Genomic DNA, 17,979 nt, shown 5'->3' on the forward strand with positions numbered 1-17,979 from the left:
GAATTTAGCAGAAGTACAAGATATTTCAAGATATGCAACCATCAATACTCACCTGTGATTCTCCAGTTTTCATTGAAAAGAAAAGGCAACTTGGGTGGTTATGTCCTCTCAATTTTACAGTGTCACTGTCAAGGTTATTATCGTTAACGAAAACTAACGAAATAACGAAAACTAGAAGTGAAAAAACATTTTCGTTAACGGAAATAAAAATAAAAACAAAAAAGGAAAACTAACTAAAACTGTAATGAGGTTCACAAAACTAACTAAAATTAACTGAATTTATAGCAAAAATGTGTTTAGTTTTCGTTGATGTGTGCGTGTCATACAATAGTCAAAGGTGAAAATGAAGTTTAGTTTCCAGATTTATTTCTTGCTGTCTAATTATGCCAGCAGGTGGCAGCACGTTAGTCGAGTCGTCTGTGTTGCTGCTCCGTCCACGTGCAGAATCATGTCAGGAAAAGTCGGGAGAAAGCGCCAGATTCCAATTTGGGATTACTTTGAATATGACTGTGTTTTGGATAAAGCAAGTGTCTTGTAGTGGAAAGAGACAAATTATGAGGGGCATTTCTAAAGGGAAAAAAAATCCACAAACCTTAAAGTGCACTTGAAAAGTGCACTTCCAGACCATCTCCGAGGCAAGCTTTCCCAGATGAATGTGCCTGATCCCATCTGCCGGTGGATCACTGACTTCCTGACGGACAGGAAGCAGCATGTGAGGCTGGGGAAAGAAATGTCTCGACTCCCGGACCATCAGCACCGGCTCCCCTCAGGGCTGTGTTCTTTCTCCTCTGCTCTTCTCCCTGTACACCAACTGCTGCACCTCCACCCACCAGTCTGTCAAGCTAATCAAGTTTGCAGATGACACCACCGTTATTGGACTCATCTCGGACGGGGATGAGTCTGCCTACAGGAGGGAGGGTTGAACGTCTGGTGTCCTGGTGCAGCCACAACAACCTGGTGCTGAATGCCCAGAAGACAGTGGAGATTATGTGGACTTCAGGAAGCACACAGCTCCACTCCCCCCCATCATCCTGACTGACACCCCCATCACCTCTGTGGACTCATTCCGCTTCCTTGGTACCACCATCACCCAGGACCTGAAGTGGGAGCCCACCATCACCTCCGTCATTAAGAAAGCCCAGCAGAGGATGTACTTCCTGAGGCAGCTGAACAAATTCAACCTGCCAACATGGACGATGATGCAATTCTACACATGCAATCATCGAGTCCATCCTCACCTCCTCCATCACCGTGTGGTACGCTGGAGCCACTATCCAGGGACAAACAGAGACTGCAGCGTGTTGTGCGCTCTGCTGAGAAGGTGATTGGCTGCAGACTCCCATCTCTGCAGGACCTGTACACCTCCAGGACACTGCGGCGTGCAGCTCGGATCTCAGCTGACCCTTCTCACCCTGGACACAGTCTGTTTGACCTGCTCCCCTCAGGCAGGAGGCTCCGGTCCATTCGCACCAGAACCTCTCGCCATAAGAACAGTTTCTTCCCCTCTGCTGTTGGACACATGAACAATAACCGTACTGACTGTCCCACCACTAACTCATGACCCTACGCTGTGTTCACTGCATCATTCCATGTTTGGCACTGATCACCACCTGCACTCATGTATATATCATGTATATATCTACCTACTTAGCACTTTTAATTCTTATTCTTATTTTTATTTTCATGTCTATTTAAGCGTAATTTATGACAGTATTTATAACAGTATGTTTGCACTGAAGCACCACAGTGATTTCCTAATGTTGTAAACCCGCTCAACATTTGGCAATAAAAACCCTTTCTGATTCTGATTCTGATTCTGATTCTGATTCTGAAAAGCTCACACAAGAAGGCTAACCTAGCTTACCTTGAGAAGGTAAGGGAGCACACTCAACCCTCATCCCTAGAAAACAGAAGCTAACCCCAGGCAAGGCAGCGTGATGCACCCCGAGACAACAGGACTGGGATATCTACATAACTGTGAGAGTCAATTGCCTTCAAAAAATTTATCAATTCACTTGAACCAAAATTTTGAACACCCTGGTGCTGCAAGAGTTAATAGTCTCATTGGGGCCAAGATATACATTTTATAGTTGCCTGGTATCAATGGTTGTTCATCGGTCTTTATTTATTTATTTATTTATTTATTATTATTTATTTATTTAAAGAACCCATAGGTGGGAATGTGAGTTGTCTGTCTCTGCATGTTAGCCCTGCGACAGACAGGCGACCTGTCCAGGGTGCAGGGTATGGTAGCTGGAATAGCAACATACCCAAGGATAAGCAGAAGAGAATGACTGATATGATGAAACTGGGATTTTGTTACACTTAATTATTGCAAACACAACTAAAACTATCAAACTGATCAAAACTAAACTGAAACTAAGGATTTTCAAAAAAATAAAAACTAAACTAAACTAGCAAACAATTGGTAAAAACGAATTAAAACTGATATAAAATCGAAAATCTGAAGTCAAAACTAAATAAAAATAAAAACTAATGAAAATTGCAAAACTATTAAAACCCTGGTCACTGTACATCTGGAAGCATAGCAATCACACTGCCAACCAGCACTCTGACTTATTTCCTGTTTGTCTTCACTGCTAAACAGGGGCAATGACCTGTTTTCAAAATAGACATGTCTTCTTCTTATCTGATCAGTTAGTAGTCAGAAGCTATCAGGTTCTTCAAGTAGACCATCAAGCTGCTTGACACCTGCTGATGAGAGATTTTTTTGCTACATGCACCATGCACATAACACAATCTGGAGATCTAATCTGAAGATCTGAAACTTACCACAAAACACTAGACTGTTCTGCCTCAGAACAAAGAAAGGTTTGGCTGATGTTTTCTCAACAACAATGTCTGGTGCAGAGGTGAAGTCATGTTTTTTTTAGGTCAACCATGTTTCTGGAGGTGAAAAGAAAAACGTTTTCATTGAGGTTCCTCTTTGAAAGAACCCATCTTCATACTTTGTTGTGTTTAATCAATTCAGTTTATTGAACTCTACTAAAGCTCTCTTTGAGTTGCAATTTTGATACATGGCCTCTTCTAAAGGGTGTTTGCTGACAATCTCTGTCATTTAATTCATGACAGTTGTCTCAGGGTACTTTCTATGTGATGCATCCAAATAGTCTTACAGCCTTAACCCTTTAAGACCTACCACAGAACCAAGTCCGCCAGAGCTTATATTTTATTTTTACATGCTGTGGAGCCATTTTTGGGAGCATTTCAAGTTGCTATACATTAATACAACCATTATAGCCCAAATTTTAATAATTTGTATGCATTAAGTGCATAGTAATTACATAAATTGCAAAAAAAAGTGCAATAAATTACAAAAAAATTAAAACTGTTTTTGTTTTTTTAACATATATTTCTAGTTAGAGAAATTTAAGAGGCTTATCCCTCAAAACTGCAAATACAAAAAAGTTGCACAAAATAGTTTCCTACCACTTTAGTGTCTTTATAGTTTTATTTTTATAGTGGGGCGATCGTGGTTCCACAGAAACGGGGCACGAAAAGAAAAAGCACGCTCTCCAATTTTTAGGTGTTTTAGTAGGTGTTACAATAAAGTTTAATGAACTTTTAGAAGGCCAGAGTCCTGAGATCGTAGAGCATGAGATGGAACATAAAGGTCTAAAGCCAATCAGTTTAAAGCCTTGTAGGTGAGCAGCAGGACCTTAAAATCTGCTCGAACCTAACAAGGTAGCCAAAGCTGAGATCTCAGAACAGGGCTCAAATTTCTCAGTTCTTGTTAAAATGCGAGTAGCTGCATTTTGCACCATCTGTAGACCGCTAAAACTTTTCTTTGGTAGGCCAGAAAGAAGAGCATTGCAATAATCAATACGGCAAGACACAAATGCATGGACAAGAACCTCTGCAGTGTCTGATTCTGGCGATGTTCCTGAAAATGATAAAAGGTGGTCTTTGTTATCTCTTTTACATGAGATTTAAAGGAGAGCACCATGTCGAACCACACACCCAAGTTTTTTACCGTGTTCCAGCAATTTATGGCACTGTCATCAGTTTTCAAGATGAAATTTTGGGACAAGTGCTGAAATTTGTGTGGCCCAATGACCATCAACTCTCTCTTATCAGTATTTAGGAGCAAGAAATTATCCGATAACCAGCTCTTAATTGCAGATAAACAAAATTCTAGTTTAGAGACTTCAGCACAATTTCTAATGGTTAAAGGAACATAAAGCTGCAGGTCATCAGCGTAATAATGAAAGGTTAATTAAAAGAACATAAAAGGACACCAAGAGGCAGCAGGTACATAGAAAACAGCAATGGTCCAATTACGGAGCCCTGAGGGACCCCATGCCTCACTGCACAAGTCTTGAAAATTAAACAAACTGGTCAGGAGGGCCAGTTCTATCCCAAACTGTCCGCTGAAGTCCGTCGAGCAGGTTGGGGAGGACAGGATGTTGTCTAAGCTAACATCCATCATGGACAACACCTCCCACCTCTTGCATGAGACTGTACGAGCACTGAGCAGTTCGTTCAGCAGTAGACCTTTACACCCACAGTGTAGGAAAGAATGCTACTGCAGGTCATTCTTACCAGCAGCTGTCACTCTGTAATGCAGCTTAACATTCCTTTGGCCATCTTACTCATCAGCTTATTTGTTCACTGTACATTTAATACATATACATAATACATAGGAAAGAAGGGTTTCCAGTTCCTGCAGAGTCTGGCTGATCTTGATCTGGAGGACATCTATAGTGAAATGGACCTGTCTTATCCTTTCACTTAGAAGCTGATTTTGTGCTCTCTGTAGAATCAAGTCTGCTCTGTATCCCCTGACAGTGGATCCAAGGCACAAGCTCTTAGGAACAACTCCTAAGAACAACTCTGCTTTGTCTGCATCTTAGGTTGAAATGGAGATGGTTCCTATAATCCGCTCGTTTTCTTGATTCCCTTTCATACTCCCGCACCAGTTGAAGGGTGTTCCTCCCAAAATGTACGGCAATATGTCTGTGAAGTTTCTCAGTCATCCAGGTCATCGTAGTCTAAGGAGCTTGGAAAGAAAAGCAACTGGACTTCTTTAAGTTGTTTGAAGACGTTTTACCTCTCATCTGAGAAGCTTCTTCAGTTCTAAGGTCAAATGGCGGAGAGTTCCCGATTTAAACCCAGTGGGAGTTCCCCCCCATCCTCTATCGAGGATGCCAATGTTCACATTTTGGACAGAGAGGACAGATGGTTTGAAAGGGGAGTGAAAGAAGCCATCTATGTCCACTGTGAGCGACCATCTTTGAACAGAGGCGGGGGTTTACGACACCAACTCTCTGCCATCTATAATCCAGTTTTGAGTTTCCTTCCCAGACACCTTAACGCCCACTCACATCCTGGGCCATCTGACCTCAGGAAATCACATGATAGGGTGGGGCCAGGTTTCACAATGAGCTCACCCGAAACCTTTGCTGATTGTGACCCACACCCGTTTTCACACCTTGGCTCATGTGATTAGGTAGAGGATCATGAGGGGGTCCTTTTGTCCCTCTGTGGGGGGTTACTCCCACTGGGTTTATATCTGGGACTCTCCGCCATTTGACCTTAGAACTGAAGAAGCTCCTCGGATGAGAGGTGAAACGTCTTCAAGCAACTTAAAGGAGTCCAGACGCTTTTCTTTCCAAGCTCCTTAGACTACGATGACCTGGATGACTGAGAACATTCACAGACATCTTCCAATCAGTAGGAGACCTGCTCTGCTTCCTGAGCTACAGCCACATCTTACACATGTAACATTAACTCAGGTTTATGTGATGCACACCATTCACAACAAAACACAGGATGGGCTATTTGCTTTCCGTCCCAGCAGCTCTCTTCTGCATTGTCAGCCCAGGAAACTAAGTCAGGCTCGCTAACTCAGGAGTCCCATGAGTCCTATGACCTTACCAAGGCTGCTGGGTAATGTAATTCACGCTGACACATACTTTTCTACAGTGGATGTGTAGACTGGGGACTAAAATTAAGGCACATGTGGCCAGAAGGGGACAGAGGAGGAATGCCTCCCCTGTACCTCAGTGACAAACTTGTAATCCTCTGCAAGTGTGGTGGTGTGATGGAGCGGGAGGAGGGACAGGAGGGGTTTCCGCATGCTCTCCAGCAAACTCTGGGATACCAGAAAACAAAAGGTTATCTCTTATGTCTCCAAAAAGTTGATTCTGTTCATCTGGACGTAGCGGTTTGTGGGAGAAACGTTTCGTCACACATCCAGGTGACTTCTTCAGTCTCAGCTGACTGCAGGTTTCCCCAATCTTATAAACAGCACATTTGCATAATGACTGAAACCAGCCTGAAGGAACAATGGGCTGGGAGGTCAGTTCCTTAATCATAATTATGCAAATTCTCATGACCATTGATCAACAACCACTGACCAAAACCCACTGATCAATGGCCATGAGTACCATTCACAGAGAGTTGGGGAATGGCTGCAATCAAGCATTGTAAGATGGTGAAAGATGTACCATCATGGTGAAAGATCACCATCTTGCTTTCACATAAGTGTTGCAAGTGAAGTGGTGGCAATAAACTTTTAATGTGAAAAACAAAATCCAGGAAGCATTTACTTTATGTGACATGCAGGCCTTGTGCTATTCATAACACACTCTTAAAGAGTACAGTACAAACCCAACTGAGCAGCTCAGAAAGTTCTTCACTTAAACAACAGCCAATCAGAAAAGAGCATCAAACCACAAGGCTGTGAATTTTGCCTCCTTGATGACACTCGAGGTCTTAGACTTTCAAACCGCTTCCTGTGCTCACACTGAACGTTAACACACGGCACGTACAGGACAGACACACACTTTCCCACAACTATACACACTCTATTATTAGTTTTGTCTTGAGGAATCTGACTGTAGCCTCCGCTGTTAGCTCAGTGGAAACAGTAGGAGGAAGTAGCTGATGTGTTAGTCATGGGCAACATACAAACATACAAAAAATATAAAACATACAGAAGCCCAGTGGCCATATTGTTCAGGGTTGTCTGTGCCTCCCAGTGTATCCATGTGTGTGGAGCCTGAGGTCTATACAGAATAAATCTGAGACCTGAATTTTTAAAAAGTTTGGTTTGTTGCAATGTTGGAACTGAATTTAAGACATTTATATTTATATCAGTGTCTCAGTTTCACATGTCACGTTGTTAATGTATACATAAATAAAAAAATCTTTACACACAATTTAAAAACCTTTAGATTATTTTTTACAATATCTAAAGAAAATGTGACCGATAATTAGTCATATACAGCTGCAAACATTATATTATTGTTGCAATAGCTACAAGTGCTGATGAATAGCTCATATTTTGATATAGCTCATATATCTTTCTTCTCTTCATGTAGACTGCTGCTGTGAAACCATGTAAACCAGAGAGTTTACAAGGTGATGCTTCAAAACATGCTGAAGCAACAAGATGAATATAAGAACTGGTCAACATGTCAGGATGATTCATGAAACTTGAATCTCGCAACTTAAATACTGTCACATTTCCATTGAACTCCTCATAGTTTAAGATTTACTGTGTGTGTGTGTGTGTGTGTGTGTGTGAGTGTGTGTGTGTGTGTGTGTGTGTGTGTTAAAGGTAACCGCCCTGCAGTAAAACTTGAGAACCTGTAGTCGCATCAGAAACAGGACGCTATGACCACAGAGTTAAAGTCAGTCTGTGTGACACAGATTAACGACATAATCCAGGTCACAAAGAACAACGCTCATTTTACTCTCATACAAACAGCAAAGAACAACAAGGTGATCATTTATAAATTTTGACTAAGTTTTGGAAAAACAAATGAAAGATGAAAGGTTAAAAACTAAGCCACGCATGCAGGAGAGAGGTTCAGTTCTCACGGCGCATCCAGAGAGTGTCCGGAGTGGTTCACGTTTTGTCGTGTGTGGTGGAAGATTTCTTTTCTCATGTATTAATCACATATTTAATCATATCACATTAGTTATAGTAATATCACTTTCTCACTTTACTATAGTAAGAGCACTCCTGTAGCTAGTTTGCATGCATGTGGAATGTAAACACAGTGAGGCCATTGTAATGGGAGAGGTTAAACAGATAGTGGGACTCCTGCTTATCAGGGATGTAAATCCTTAGGTGACGGCCAAGCAGAAAACAAGGTCATAATTCTCTCTGTGAGGGAGGAGGTATAGCCCCCCCGTGAGAGGCCAACATGTGAGTTGTGGAATGTTCTCTGTCTGTGTCTCTGTTTATAAGATGTAAGGGCTTTCTCCACATTGCAATGTGTTTATTAAACCCACTTCAAATCAAGCTCACTGGGTGTGTTGCAGGTTATTGTTAAATTCTCCACAACACATCTTACAGCCTCATTCAAGATTGATTCATTTGTTTTCTTTTCACCTCGAAAATATTACAAACAAAATAGCTGTTGATGGTAGGATGGAAAAGGTTTCCTTTAAATTGTTTCAAATTTATTGAAAATATATATTTTTAAATAACATGATGTCATCGCCTCCAAATGAATTGCTGAGTTGAGCCTCATATTGACCTCTGAACTCAGCAGAAACTCTGTACTTTACAGCTCACTGGTTTGCCTTGTTGCTCTTGATGCTCTCTCCCCTTCTCTTTGTTGGATCGTTGACTCTCCTGGACATCTTTCTCACCTGAGCCCGAAAAGTCTTACAGATGAAAAAGTAAACAAGAGGGTCCAGACAGACATTAAAAACTGACACCATGGTGGCAGCCTCCTTCAGGTAGTATAACACCCCACCCACAGAGTTATTCCAGAAAAAACTATAGGGAACACGAGCCAGGTGATAGGGCACAAAACAAACACAGAAGATGCTGACCAGCACCAACATGTTTTCTGCGAGATTTCACCAGCTTCTCAGAGGAGGCCAGCTGCCTCTGCTGTGCCTGCAACACCTTGCGGGAGGTGCTGTAGTAGAAGAAGACCAGGCATATGAAGACCAAGAGGAAGATGATGGTGCAGCTGATTTGAAATGTTTTATGAAGGACGCTGAATGACGTACTGAAGAGGGGCCCACAGTAGCAGCGGTCAGAGGCCAGAGGATTGTGAGTGATGAAGAACATAATGTTGTAGGCGATTGTTTGAGCCAGAAGAAAAACCCAGGTGACCGTGGAGACGACATGGGCAGTTCGTACTGTCTGCAGGATGTGAGTTCCTGAAGGATGGACGATCTTCAGATATCTGCAGAGAGAAGAGAAAATGTGGTAAAAAACTTCACCAAAAATAGTCACAGTGGTGCCAAATATGCAGAAGTCACTATACGGTGAAAATAAATATTCGTGTTGTTGCTAGGACTGAAGAGTTTGTAAATAACCCAATAATCTGGTTTTAACATTCTCGTGAACTGCAAATGATACTCAGTAAAGGTTTCTTACCTGTTAACAGCGATGTACCCCATGAACAGGATGCTGGCGTACATGTTGAGGTACAGGGAAGTAGCTCCAATGCTGCAGTGGAGTATGTAAACAATGCCAGAGCTGCTGGCATAGTGGATTATCCGCAGTGGCAGAGAGAGGCAGAGCAGGAAGTCAGCAGCTGTCAGGTGCTTCAGGTAGACCATCAAGCTGTTTGAGGCCTGCTGCCGAACTTGGTGAAAGTAAAACTTTAGGATGAAGCCATTGAGGAGTAAACCTACCTGAAGAGACACCGAGAGGATGAAGAGGACAGGACTTTCAAACATTCAGGTTCTAACAGGGCGCAATCTGAAAATTTTAACCGTACCAGAAACAGCAGACTGTAGACCAGCATAAAGAAAGGGTTGACTGATGGGATAAAAAGATCATGCGTGTGGTTGAGAGGTGAAGTCATATTTGTTGAGTCAATCATGCTTCTGTGGCTGAAAAATAAATACAAATCACAGAGGTTCTTCAAGACCAACCTTCTTTCATCTGATCAAAGTTAATTTATGTGTTTGAGGATGATTATTGTATTTAAGCTTTCACTTGATACAAAAATGACGGCACATGTAGATTAAAGCAGTCACTTATACTATCACATTACCATAACTTGATTGATTTTTTTTCTTGTGTTTTACCCTTTTCTCCCCAACACTCTTGGTCGTGTTTTATTTGAAGTGCAACTGGACATTGACCCACAAATTTTCATGAGAGTAGTAGCATGCCTTCTACTCTTTTTGGGACTTTTCACCACCACTTCTGGAGAACCTCTAAGCCACCCCATTGTTTACAGTAGGGAGCCGCTACTGGGCAACAGGTACTCCCGGAGGAGCAACCCAAGATTGCGAAGAAATTACGGCGTCGGAGGAGGGGATGCAGGACTGGAGTGAAGTAACGGGAAAGAAGGAGACGGTACAAACCAAGCATTCCATCCATTCTCATGGGTAATGTAAGATCTTTACCCAACAAGATGCAAGAGCTAATGGCGCTAACCAGACTGCAGTGGGAGTACCAGCAGAGCAGCCTCCTACTGATCCCTGAGACATGGCTCACGGACCACACACTCTGTCATAACTCTGGATGGCTTTCAACTGGTTAGAGGAATGCAATGGAGAGTGGTAAGAGGAGAGGTGGGGGACTGCCAATGTACATCAGTGAGCGATGGTGTAACCTGGACACATCACTGTAAGAACAGCGCTGTACCAAAGACATTGAACTGTCAGCAGTTAGCGTCCAGCCATACCACCTGGCCAGGGAATTTTCACATGTTATTGTGCTGACTTTTACATCCCACCCTCAGCCGACCCTACGGCAGCCTGTGAGTACAATCACTACAGGGAGTGCAGAATTATTAGGCAAGTTGTATTTTTGAGGAATTTTTATTATTGAACAACAACCATGTTCTCAATGAACCCAAAAAACTCATTAATATCAAGCTGAATGTTTTTGGAAGTAGTTTTTAGTTTGTTTTTAGTTTTAGCTATTTTAGGGGGATATCTGTGTGTGCAGGTGACTATTACTGTGCATAATTATTAGGCAACTTAACAAAAAACAAATATATACCCATTTCAATTATTTATTTTTACCAGTGAAACCAATATAACATCTCCACATTCACAAATATACATTTCTGACATTCAAAAACAAAACAAAAACAAATCAGCGACCAATATAGCCACCTTTCTTTGCAAGGACACTCAAAAGCCTGCCATCCATGGATTCTGTCAGTGTTTTGATCTGTTCACCATCAACATTGCGTGCAGCAGCAACCACAGCCTCCCAGACACTGTTCAGAGAGGTGTACTGTTTTCCCTCCTTGTAAATCTCACATTTGATGATGGACCACAGGTTCTCAATGGGGTTCAGATCAGGTGAACAAGGAGGCCATGTCATTAGTTTTTCTTCTTTTATACCCTTTCTTGCCAGCCACGCTGTGGAGTACTTGGACGCGTGTGATGGAGCATTGTCCTGCATGAAAATCATGTTTTTCTTGAAGGATGCAGACTTCTTCCTGTACCACTGCTTGAAGAAGGTGTCTTCCAGAAACTGGCAGTAGGACTGGGAGTTGAGCTTGACTCCATCCTCAACCCGAAAAGGCCCCACAAGCTCATCTTTGATGATACCAGCCCAAACCAGTACTCCACCTCCACCTTGCTGGCGTCTGAGTCGGACTGGAGCTCTCTGCCCTTTACCAATCCAGCCACGGGCCCATCCATCTGGCCCATCAAGACTCACTCTCATTTCATCAGTCCATAAAACCTTAGAAAAACCAGTCTTGAGATATTTCTTGGCCCAGTCTTGACGTTTCAGCTTGTGTGTCTTGTTCAGTGGTGGTCGTCTTTCAGCCTTTCTTACCTTGGCCATGTCTCTGAGTATTGCACACCTTGTGCTTTTGGGCACTCCAGTGATGTTGCAGCTCTGAAATATGGCCAAACTGGTGGCAAGTGGCATCTTGGCAGCTGCACGCTTGACTTTTCTCAGTTCATGGGCAGTTATTTTGCGCCTTGGTTTTTCCACACGCTTCTTGCGACCCTGTTGACTATTTTGAATGAAACGCTTGATTGTTCGATGATCACGCTTCAGAAGCTTTGCAATTTTGAGACTGCTGCATCCCTCTGCAAGATATCTCACTATTTTTGACTTTTCTGAGCCTGTCAAGTCCTTCTTTTGACCCAGTTTGCCAAAGGAAAGGACGTTGCCTAATAATTATGCACACCTGATATAGGGTGTTGATGTCATTAGACCACACCCCTTCTCATTACAGAGATTCACATCACCTAATATGCTTAATTGGTAGTAGGCTTTCGAGCCTTTACAGCTTGGAGTAGGACAACATGCATGAAGAGGATGATGTGGACAAAATACTCATTTGCCTAATAATTCTGCACTCCCTGTATAGTGTCTGTCAGCTACAGATGGCACATCCGCAGTCCCTCATTATTATCTCTGGGGACTTCAATCATGCCTCACTATCTGTCACTCTCCCTAGTTTCTCACAGTATGTTGACTGCCATACAAGGGACAGCAAAACCCTGGATCTATTATTTGCCAACACAAAGCAGGCTTACATCGCATCACCCCTCTCCCCGCTTGGCCACTCAGACCACAATCTGGTACTTCTCCACCACACTTATAAATGTGTATGGTGAAGAGTAAACCTCCCACAAAGAAGGTGATAAGGGTGTGGTCTGGGGAATGCCAGATCAGCTGAGAAGTCAGCTCAAAGGACGAAGGCAAGGAAGGCAGCAGTTCGCCTACTATTCTGGAATTGGGGTGGATGACGCTGTCAGCTACCTGTTACACCAATTCCTCTCTCACCTAGAGCAGGCGGGGAGGATCAGTGTTGCCCCCTGACAAAACTTTGCTAGACCCGCCCCTGCACAGTTACCAGCTGTCAGCTACCTAAAAAAGGATCCTGGTGTTATTTGTCTCTCAGAAACAGTTCATAACTTCCCTTCAACTCATTCATGTCACCTAAAAGGTAAACCTGTTTCTCCATCACTAGCTCTGATGATTCAGTAAGGACATCTCCTGGTTTCATCTTCATGTTTCCCTCTCACCACATATACAAACCGACATCATGACCAGCAGCTTTTACGGCTGTTGATAGGTTCGTAGCATAAACCTATAAGCTGTTCGCTGGAACGTTCAAGACAATTCTACTACACAGCAAGTGTCAAGATGTGACCCCATAAACGACTCCCCTAATCCTGCTGGTCTGGAAGTCCAGCAGTTCATCTACAAAAGACACTTAGACTAAAACAGATATACTTGTGTTTGCTACACCATAAAACAATAAAAGAAGGTACGACCTCTTCTCTTCTCATGACCCCAGGATGTGAGTGTGTACTGTATGAACACTCTGGAAGGCACACAGTCTTTACAGACTGCTAAGGATCAAACCTCTATCAATATGCAATTGATTATAAAACTATATATGAGTAAATATTTCTAAGCATAAATGACAATCAACCATATAAATCTAACAATTGTGGCTCCAGCAAACATCAGCTGATACTAGAAATTAATATTAAATAAACTCTAACAACAGCTGATCAAGCTTAAACGTGCTGCTGTTTAGCGCGACATCCGCTGGTTTCTCTGTCTGACGCAAAGTGGGCGATAAACAAACAAGAGAGCCGATCAGAGCTGATCATTGATCAGTTTCATGATTGAAGTAGAAACAGGAGAGGGAGGGTGAGAGGATGAGAGAAGAAGAGGCAGCTGTGCAGCAAATACACAGAATAACTCCAGCTGTGTGTCTTTTTCATTGTAGCTGAAGTCCGGGACAAACTGCATTTCTTTTCACCTCAAGACGAAACACGTAATATTTTCTCTGAATACGAGACAATTCTGGGATCAATAAAGTCTTATCTTATCTTATCTTATCTTATCTTATCTTATCTTATCTTATCTTATCTTATATATACTGAATCTTGAACACAGGCAGAAGGAGGCTGTGGTCCTGAGGTAGCTGTGTGAAGTGCTTCTCTTTCCTGTGGCAGGAGCTACTAAAAGTCATCTTTTAAGTTAAGTATGAAATCAGTAGAAATACAGATGATTTGAGGATGAGGAACCGGCAGGACTCACCTGTGTTTTTCCAGTTTTCGGTGAGCAGGAAAAGCTGCTTGTGCCTATACGTCCTCTCAGTTTAACAGTATCGCCGTTGATGAGGAAAAACACAGTAACCAAACTGCTAACCAGCGCTTTGACTTATTTCCTGTTTGTCTTCACTGCTATAAACAGAGACAGTAACGTGTCTTGAAGATGTGTGTTTATTACATACTTCATGTGTGTGCATTTCTTTACTTAGATGATCTCGTATTTAGTCACATCATTGATATTTGACAATATTTACAGGCTGAAATCTGCCAAAAGCACCAACAAGACAGATGATTTCTGACCTGTCTGTGCTGGACTTCAGTCCTTTTGGCTTGTTTTTGTTTTAAAATATTGCTGTTTTTAATTGCACTTTGACATTAACTTTAATTTTAAGTGCACTTGTTACTCTGTTTATCAAAACCACCAACACCAGCTGCATCATCATCCTTCAGTTGTTTTTTCATTTTCCTGGAGTTCTTCTACTAGAGCACCTCCTACAGGGTGTTGCTGGCAAAGCAGAGGCAGCTGGCCTCTTCTGCCTTTCATATTCAGTTGAGACCAGTGAGACCACTGCCTTACAACCCAGGCCTTCATAAACAACACAGGTTTTTACTGAGATTGGAGATCAATATGAGGCTCAAGTCAACACGAACATACTCCCAAACAGATAGCATGAGTTTATGTTCTTACTGTAGCCAAGCAGGTTACAGTGCCACACAGCAAAATCTCCAGTGTTAAATTAACACTAGAGAGTGTCTATATGGGTCCACACCTCTGAGTGTTAAATTAACACTTTTGACAGTGTTATATGTTTAAAAGTAACCTAGTCAGTTTTGCAGATTAACAATGGCTAACACTGAGCAGTGCTGATTTTCTAACACTGGAAAATAACTCAAAATGTTAGAAATATTCCAATTCAAGTTGATTTTAAATTGATCTTGTAAATAAACATTAATAGTTCTGTGTTTGCTCTGTGACAAACTGAGGACCTGTCACAGGGTGTACCCCGCTTCTCAACCTCTGACAGCTGAAATAGGCAGCAATGTTTGGCTGTTTTAGATTTAAAATTCTAACACTGAATCATTTAAACAGCACTTAACATTTGTCAGCATCAGAAAAAAAAGTGCAGAAATATTTGGTTTTCTTTAACTGTCACTTTAAGGTTTCTTTCAGGTGTTAAGTTGAATAAAACTGGTTTAGTAAATTTTCTGGGCTTTAATCACTTGGCTTTAGTTCCCTGCTGTAGCTCCACAGTCTCAGGGATGGACAGCCTGAGCACTGACAGAAAGCAGACAGCAGGTGGCAGCACATCACCAAGAGTAGTTCTGCTCACTGTGAATCTTCATCCCCAGTCTAACACAACAGAGGCCTAAGGTGACATTTAAATGTTCCAATCAGGGCACATTCAAACAAATAAAAATAGAAGTTTATCTCTAACACTGATAATTCCTGCTGTCAGGACAATGCTTTTAAAGAATACCAGTCAGCTGTAAAAATAGCTTTTAATCTTTATTTATATAAAAAAAAAACATTGAAAACAAAATGTAAACCAGAAAAACATTTACATGAAACAAGTATTTCGTTCTGAAAAGTGCAAAATGTTTAGGAAACAACATGACAAAGATTTTATTAGAAACTATGCTCAGTGGTGACATCAGCCATAGCATCATCATACGGATGGTCTTCATCTTCCTCAGTGGGTGGAGACATTGTTCTTTGATGGGAGTTTCTTCCTGTTAAGTATATAGTGGGCATTAATTGTATGAAACAATGCAAATGACCAAAAACTGACAGCCCACATTTCACTGATTGTTTAACAAAGAGAACATATCAAAAGTAATTCTTTTAGATTCAATTCTCATTTTGAACCTAATGGCCCTTCATGTATGCACACTTCTTCTTTTCCTTGCAGTGTTATCTGCCTCTCTGCAGCTTCTCTATTCTCTATTCCTGCCATCCCCCCAAAACCTCATCCCTATGGAGACTGTCTACTTCTACACCACCAGAAATCAGGCAGAAGGATCCAACCTTGGTCACAAACCACAGTTTGCTAGCCAGTGGATCCAGAATGCACTACTTCCAGAGAGAGGATGACTATAAATCATAGCCTTTATTTGTAATGGCAAATAAAACAAACTAGACAGAGACTACACACATAATGAGGGAGGACGCGACAAAGAACAGCAGCAGACACAGACTATAAATACACTGGAGGAGATTAGGAACGAGTGGAAACACCTGGGAGCACAGCTGGGCAGCAGACGGACAAAGGACAAAACATAGATGATAATGGAAACAGGAAGGGATAAACACAGGATTTAACTAGAATGGATGGATGGGTGATATTTGAACAGAATAATGTTACCTGTAGACCCACGATATATAGAGACCATGAGGAATGTAGAGATTATATATGGAAAGTACACCAAGATGTGGCGCAGCATTCCCAGAGAAGACAGGTTTTTGTCTGAATCTGAATGTGAGGCGGGGAGCATCAGGATCTAGAACAAACAAGCACAGCTGGTTCAGAAAGAAAATCAATAAAAAAAAGATGACAGTCACTTGATTCTTTGGACTTTCAAAGCTTTCATCCTGTTTTTACCCTATAATGAAACAGCCAGCTGGATGAGACTCTCCCACCATCATGTTACACTTGTAGATGCCTTCATGAGAACTTGGTGAAATTATAGATGATCATGTGACCTCGTAGGCTCAGTACCAACAATAGAGTTATCTTTGTAGAAAGTTGCTGGGAGGATGGACTGAGTGTTCTTTATTTCACAGAGCAGAGTAACATTATCTCCCTTCATCTTGGGAGGACAGGACTCTGACAGGATTAACTTGGGAGAGTATCTCGACCTGCTCGGAGATAAATTCCATCATTCTTCAGTAGGAAGATAACTCACAAGTAAACAACAATTCAAGGAAGTTGCAAACTTTCCCAGGAGTGGTAGAACTCCCGACAGAAGTAGGGGCTAAGGTCCGACCGTGCAAGTGTCAGCCGTCATCCACCTGCTTCCCTTTCCCTCGTTAACCTGTGTGTGTGTGTGTGTGTGGTGATGTGTGGCCGTGTTGTGTGTGTGTGGTGTGCGGTGTTGTGTGTGTGGTGTGTCCTGGTTTTCCTGGAAAACCTAGCCTTTCCCCTACCTGGGGGCGTAATCACACACACTGCAGCTGATTAACCTCATCTCGGGAGCTTCTTAACAGAGCTCCCGTAGACGCTGGATCTTTGTGAAATTTCCCATCAGTTTCCCAGCAAAACTGTACGCTAGAAAGTTTGAGCTTGCTGCGGGTGTAGAAGTTACTCATGGCTTCCTCTGTGATTTTCCAGGAGATTAGTGTAAATGAGAGGACGAAGCAAGCATGTTGCACATGGACACACAGGGAGCGGAAACTAGGACCACGGACACTGGGAGAAGACACAGCATGGGAATCGGGGACGCAGACTCATCAGGATCACACATGGGATTTATCGGGTCATGATTATTTGCTGCACTGTAAATAAAAGTGCTGTATTCATCGTACAGAGTCCTGCGTTTGGGTCCTATACCCTGACAGTCAGTGGTTTTAATTCCTCAGTAGAAAACAGCTAATAAAAGCTGCGAGTACTGCTTTGGGTTACACTTCCTGCCTGCCACACAATGGTTACAAGACATTCACAATGATTTCAAACCTCCCTTCAGCTGGTTCAGAAAAAGGTTAGTTTCTCAAGGTTTCATGCCCCCCTCCTACACACATACACCCTTCAATTGTATCTGCATCTGTCTCTGGTTTTTACAACAACTTTCAGTTGTTCGGACAATTATGTTTACTTTTAGTCGTCCCTCATTCTTAGAAAATTTGAAGGGTTTCTGTTTCTAAAGGTTTTTTTACTGAACATACCATGAACAGTGATGTTGACTGAGTTGCTCCGCTGCTGTGTAGGAGACTCGCACCAATAAACCGCGCTGTCAGGCTGCTTGGTCGTAGGGAGGACGCAGCCATGG

At 42.2% G+C, this 17,979-nt stretch overlaps 1 protein-coding gene across 1 annotated transcript; it reads right to left on the minus strand.

Annotated features, from left to right (window-relative positions):
* Positions 1 to 6,022: 6,022 nt before the first annotated feature.
* Positions 6,023 to 9,675, minus strand: LOC120727382 (P2Y purinoceptor 14-like; the record flags this gene model as incomplete). Its single annotated transcript, XM_040021614.1, has 4 exons — positions 9,371 to 9,675; positions 8,815 to 9,176; positions 8,552 to 8,628; positions 6,023 to 6,115 (listed from the first exon to the last, which is right to left on the minus strand). Coding segments are annotated over exons 1-4 (837 nt in total), but the record flags the coding sequence as incomplete, so codon positions are not given.
* Between the last annotated feature and the right edge of the window lie 8,304 nt (positions 9,676 to 17,979).

The sequence above is a fragment of the Simochromis diagramma genome, unplaced genomic scaffold (assembly GCF_900408965.1).
Source record: "Simochromis diagramma unplaced genomic scaffold, fSimDia1.1 OVJJ01000740.1, whole genome shotgun sequence".
In the NCBI taxonomy this organism is placed as follows: domain Eukaryota; kingdom Metazoa; phylum Chordata; class Actinopteri; order Cichliformes; family Cichlidae; genus Simochromis; species Simochromis diagramma.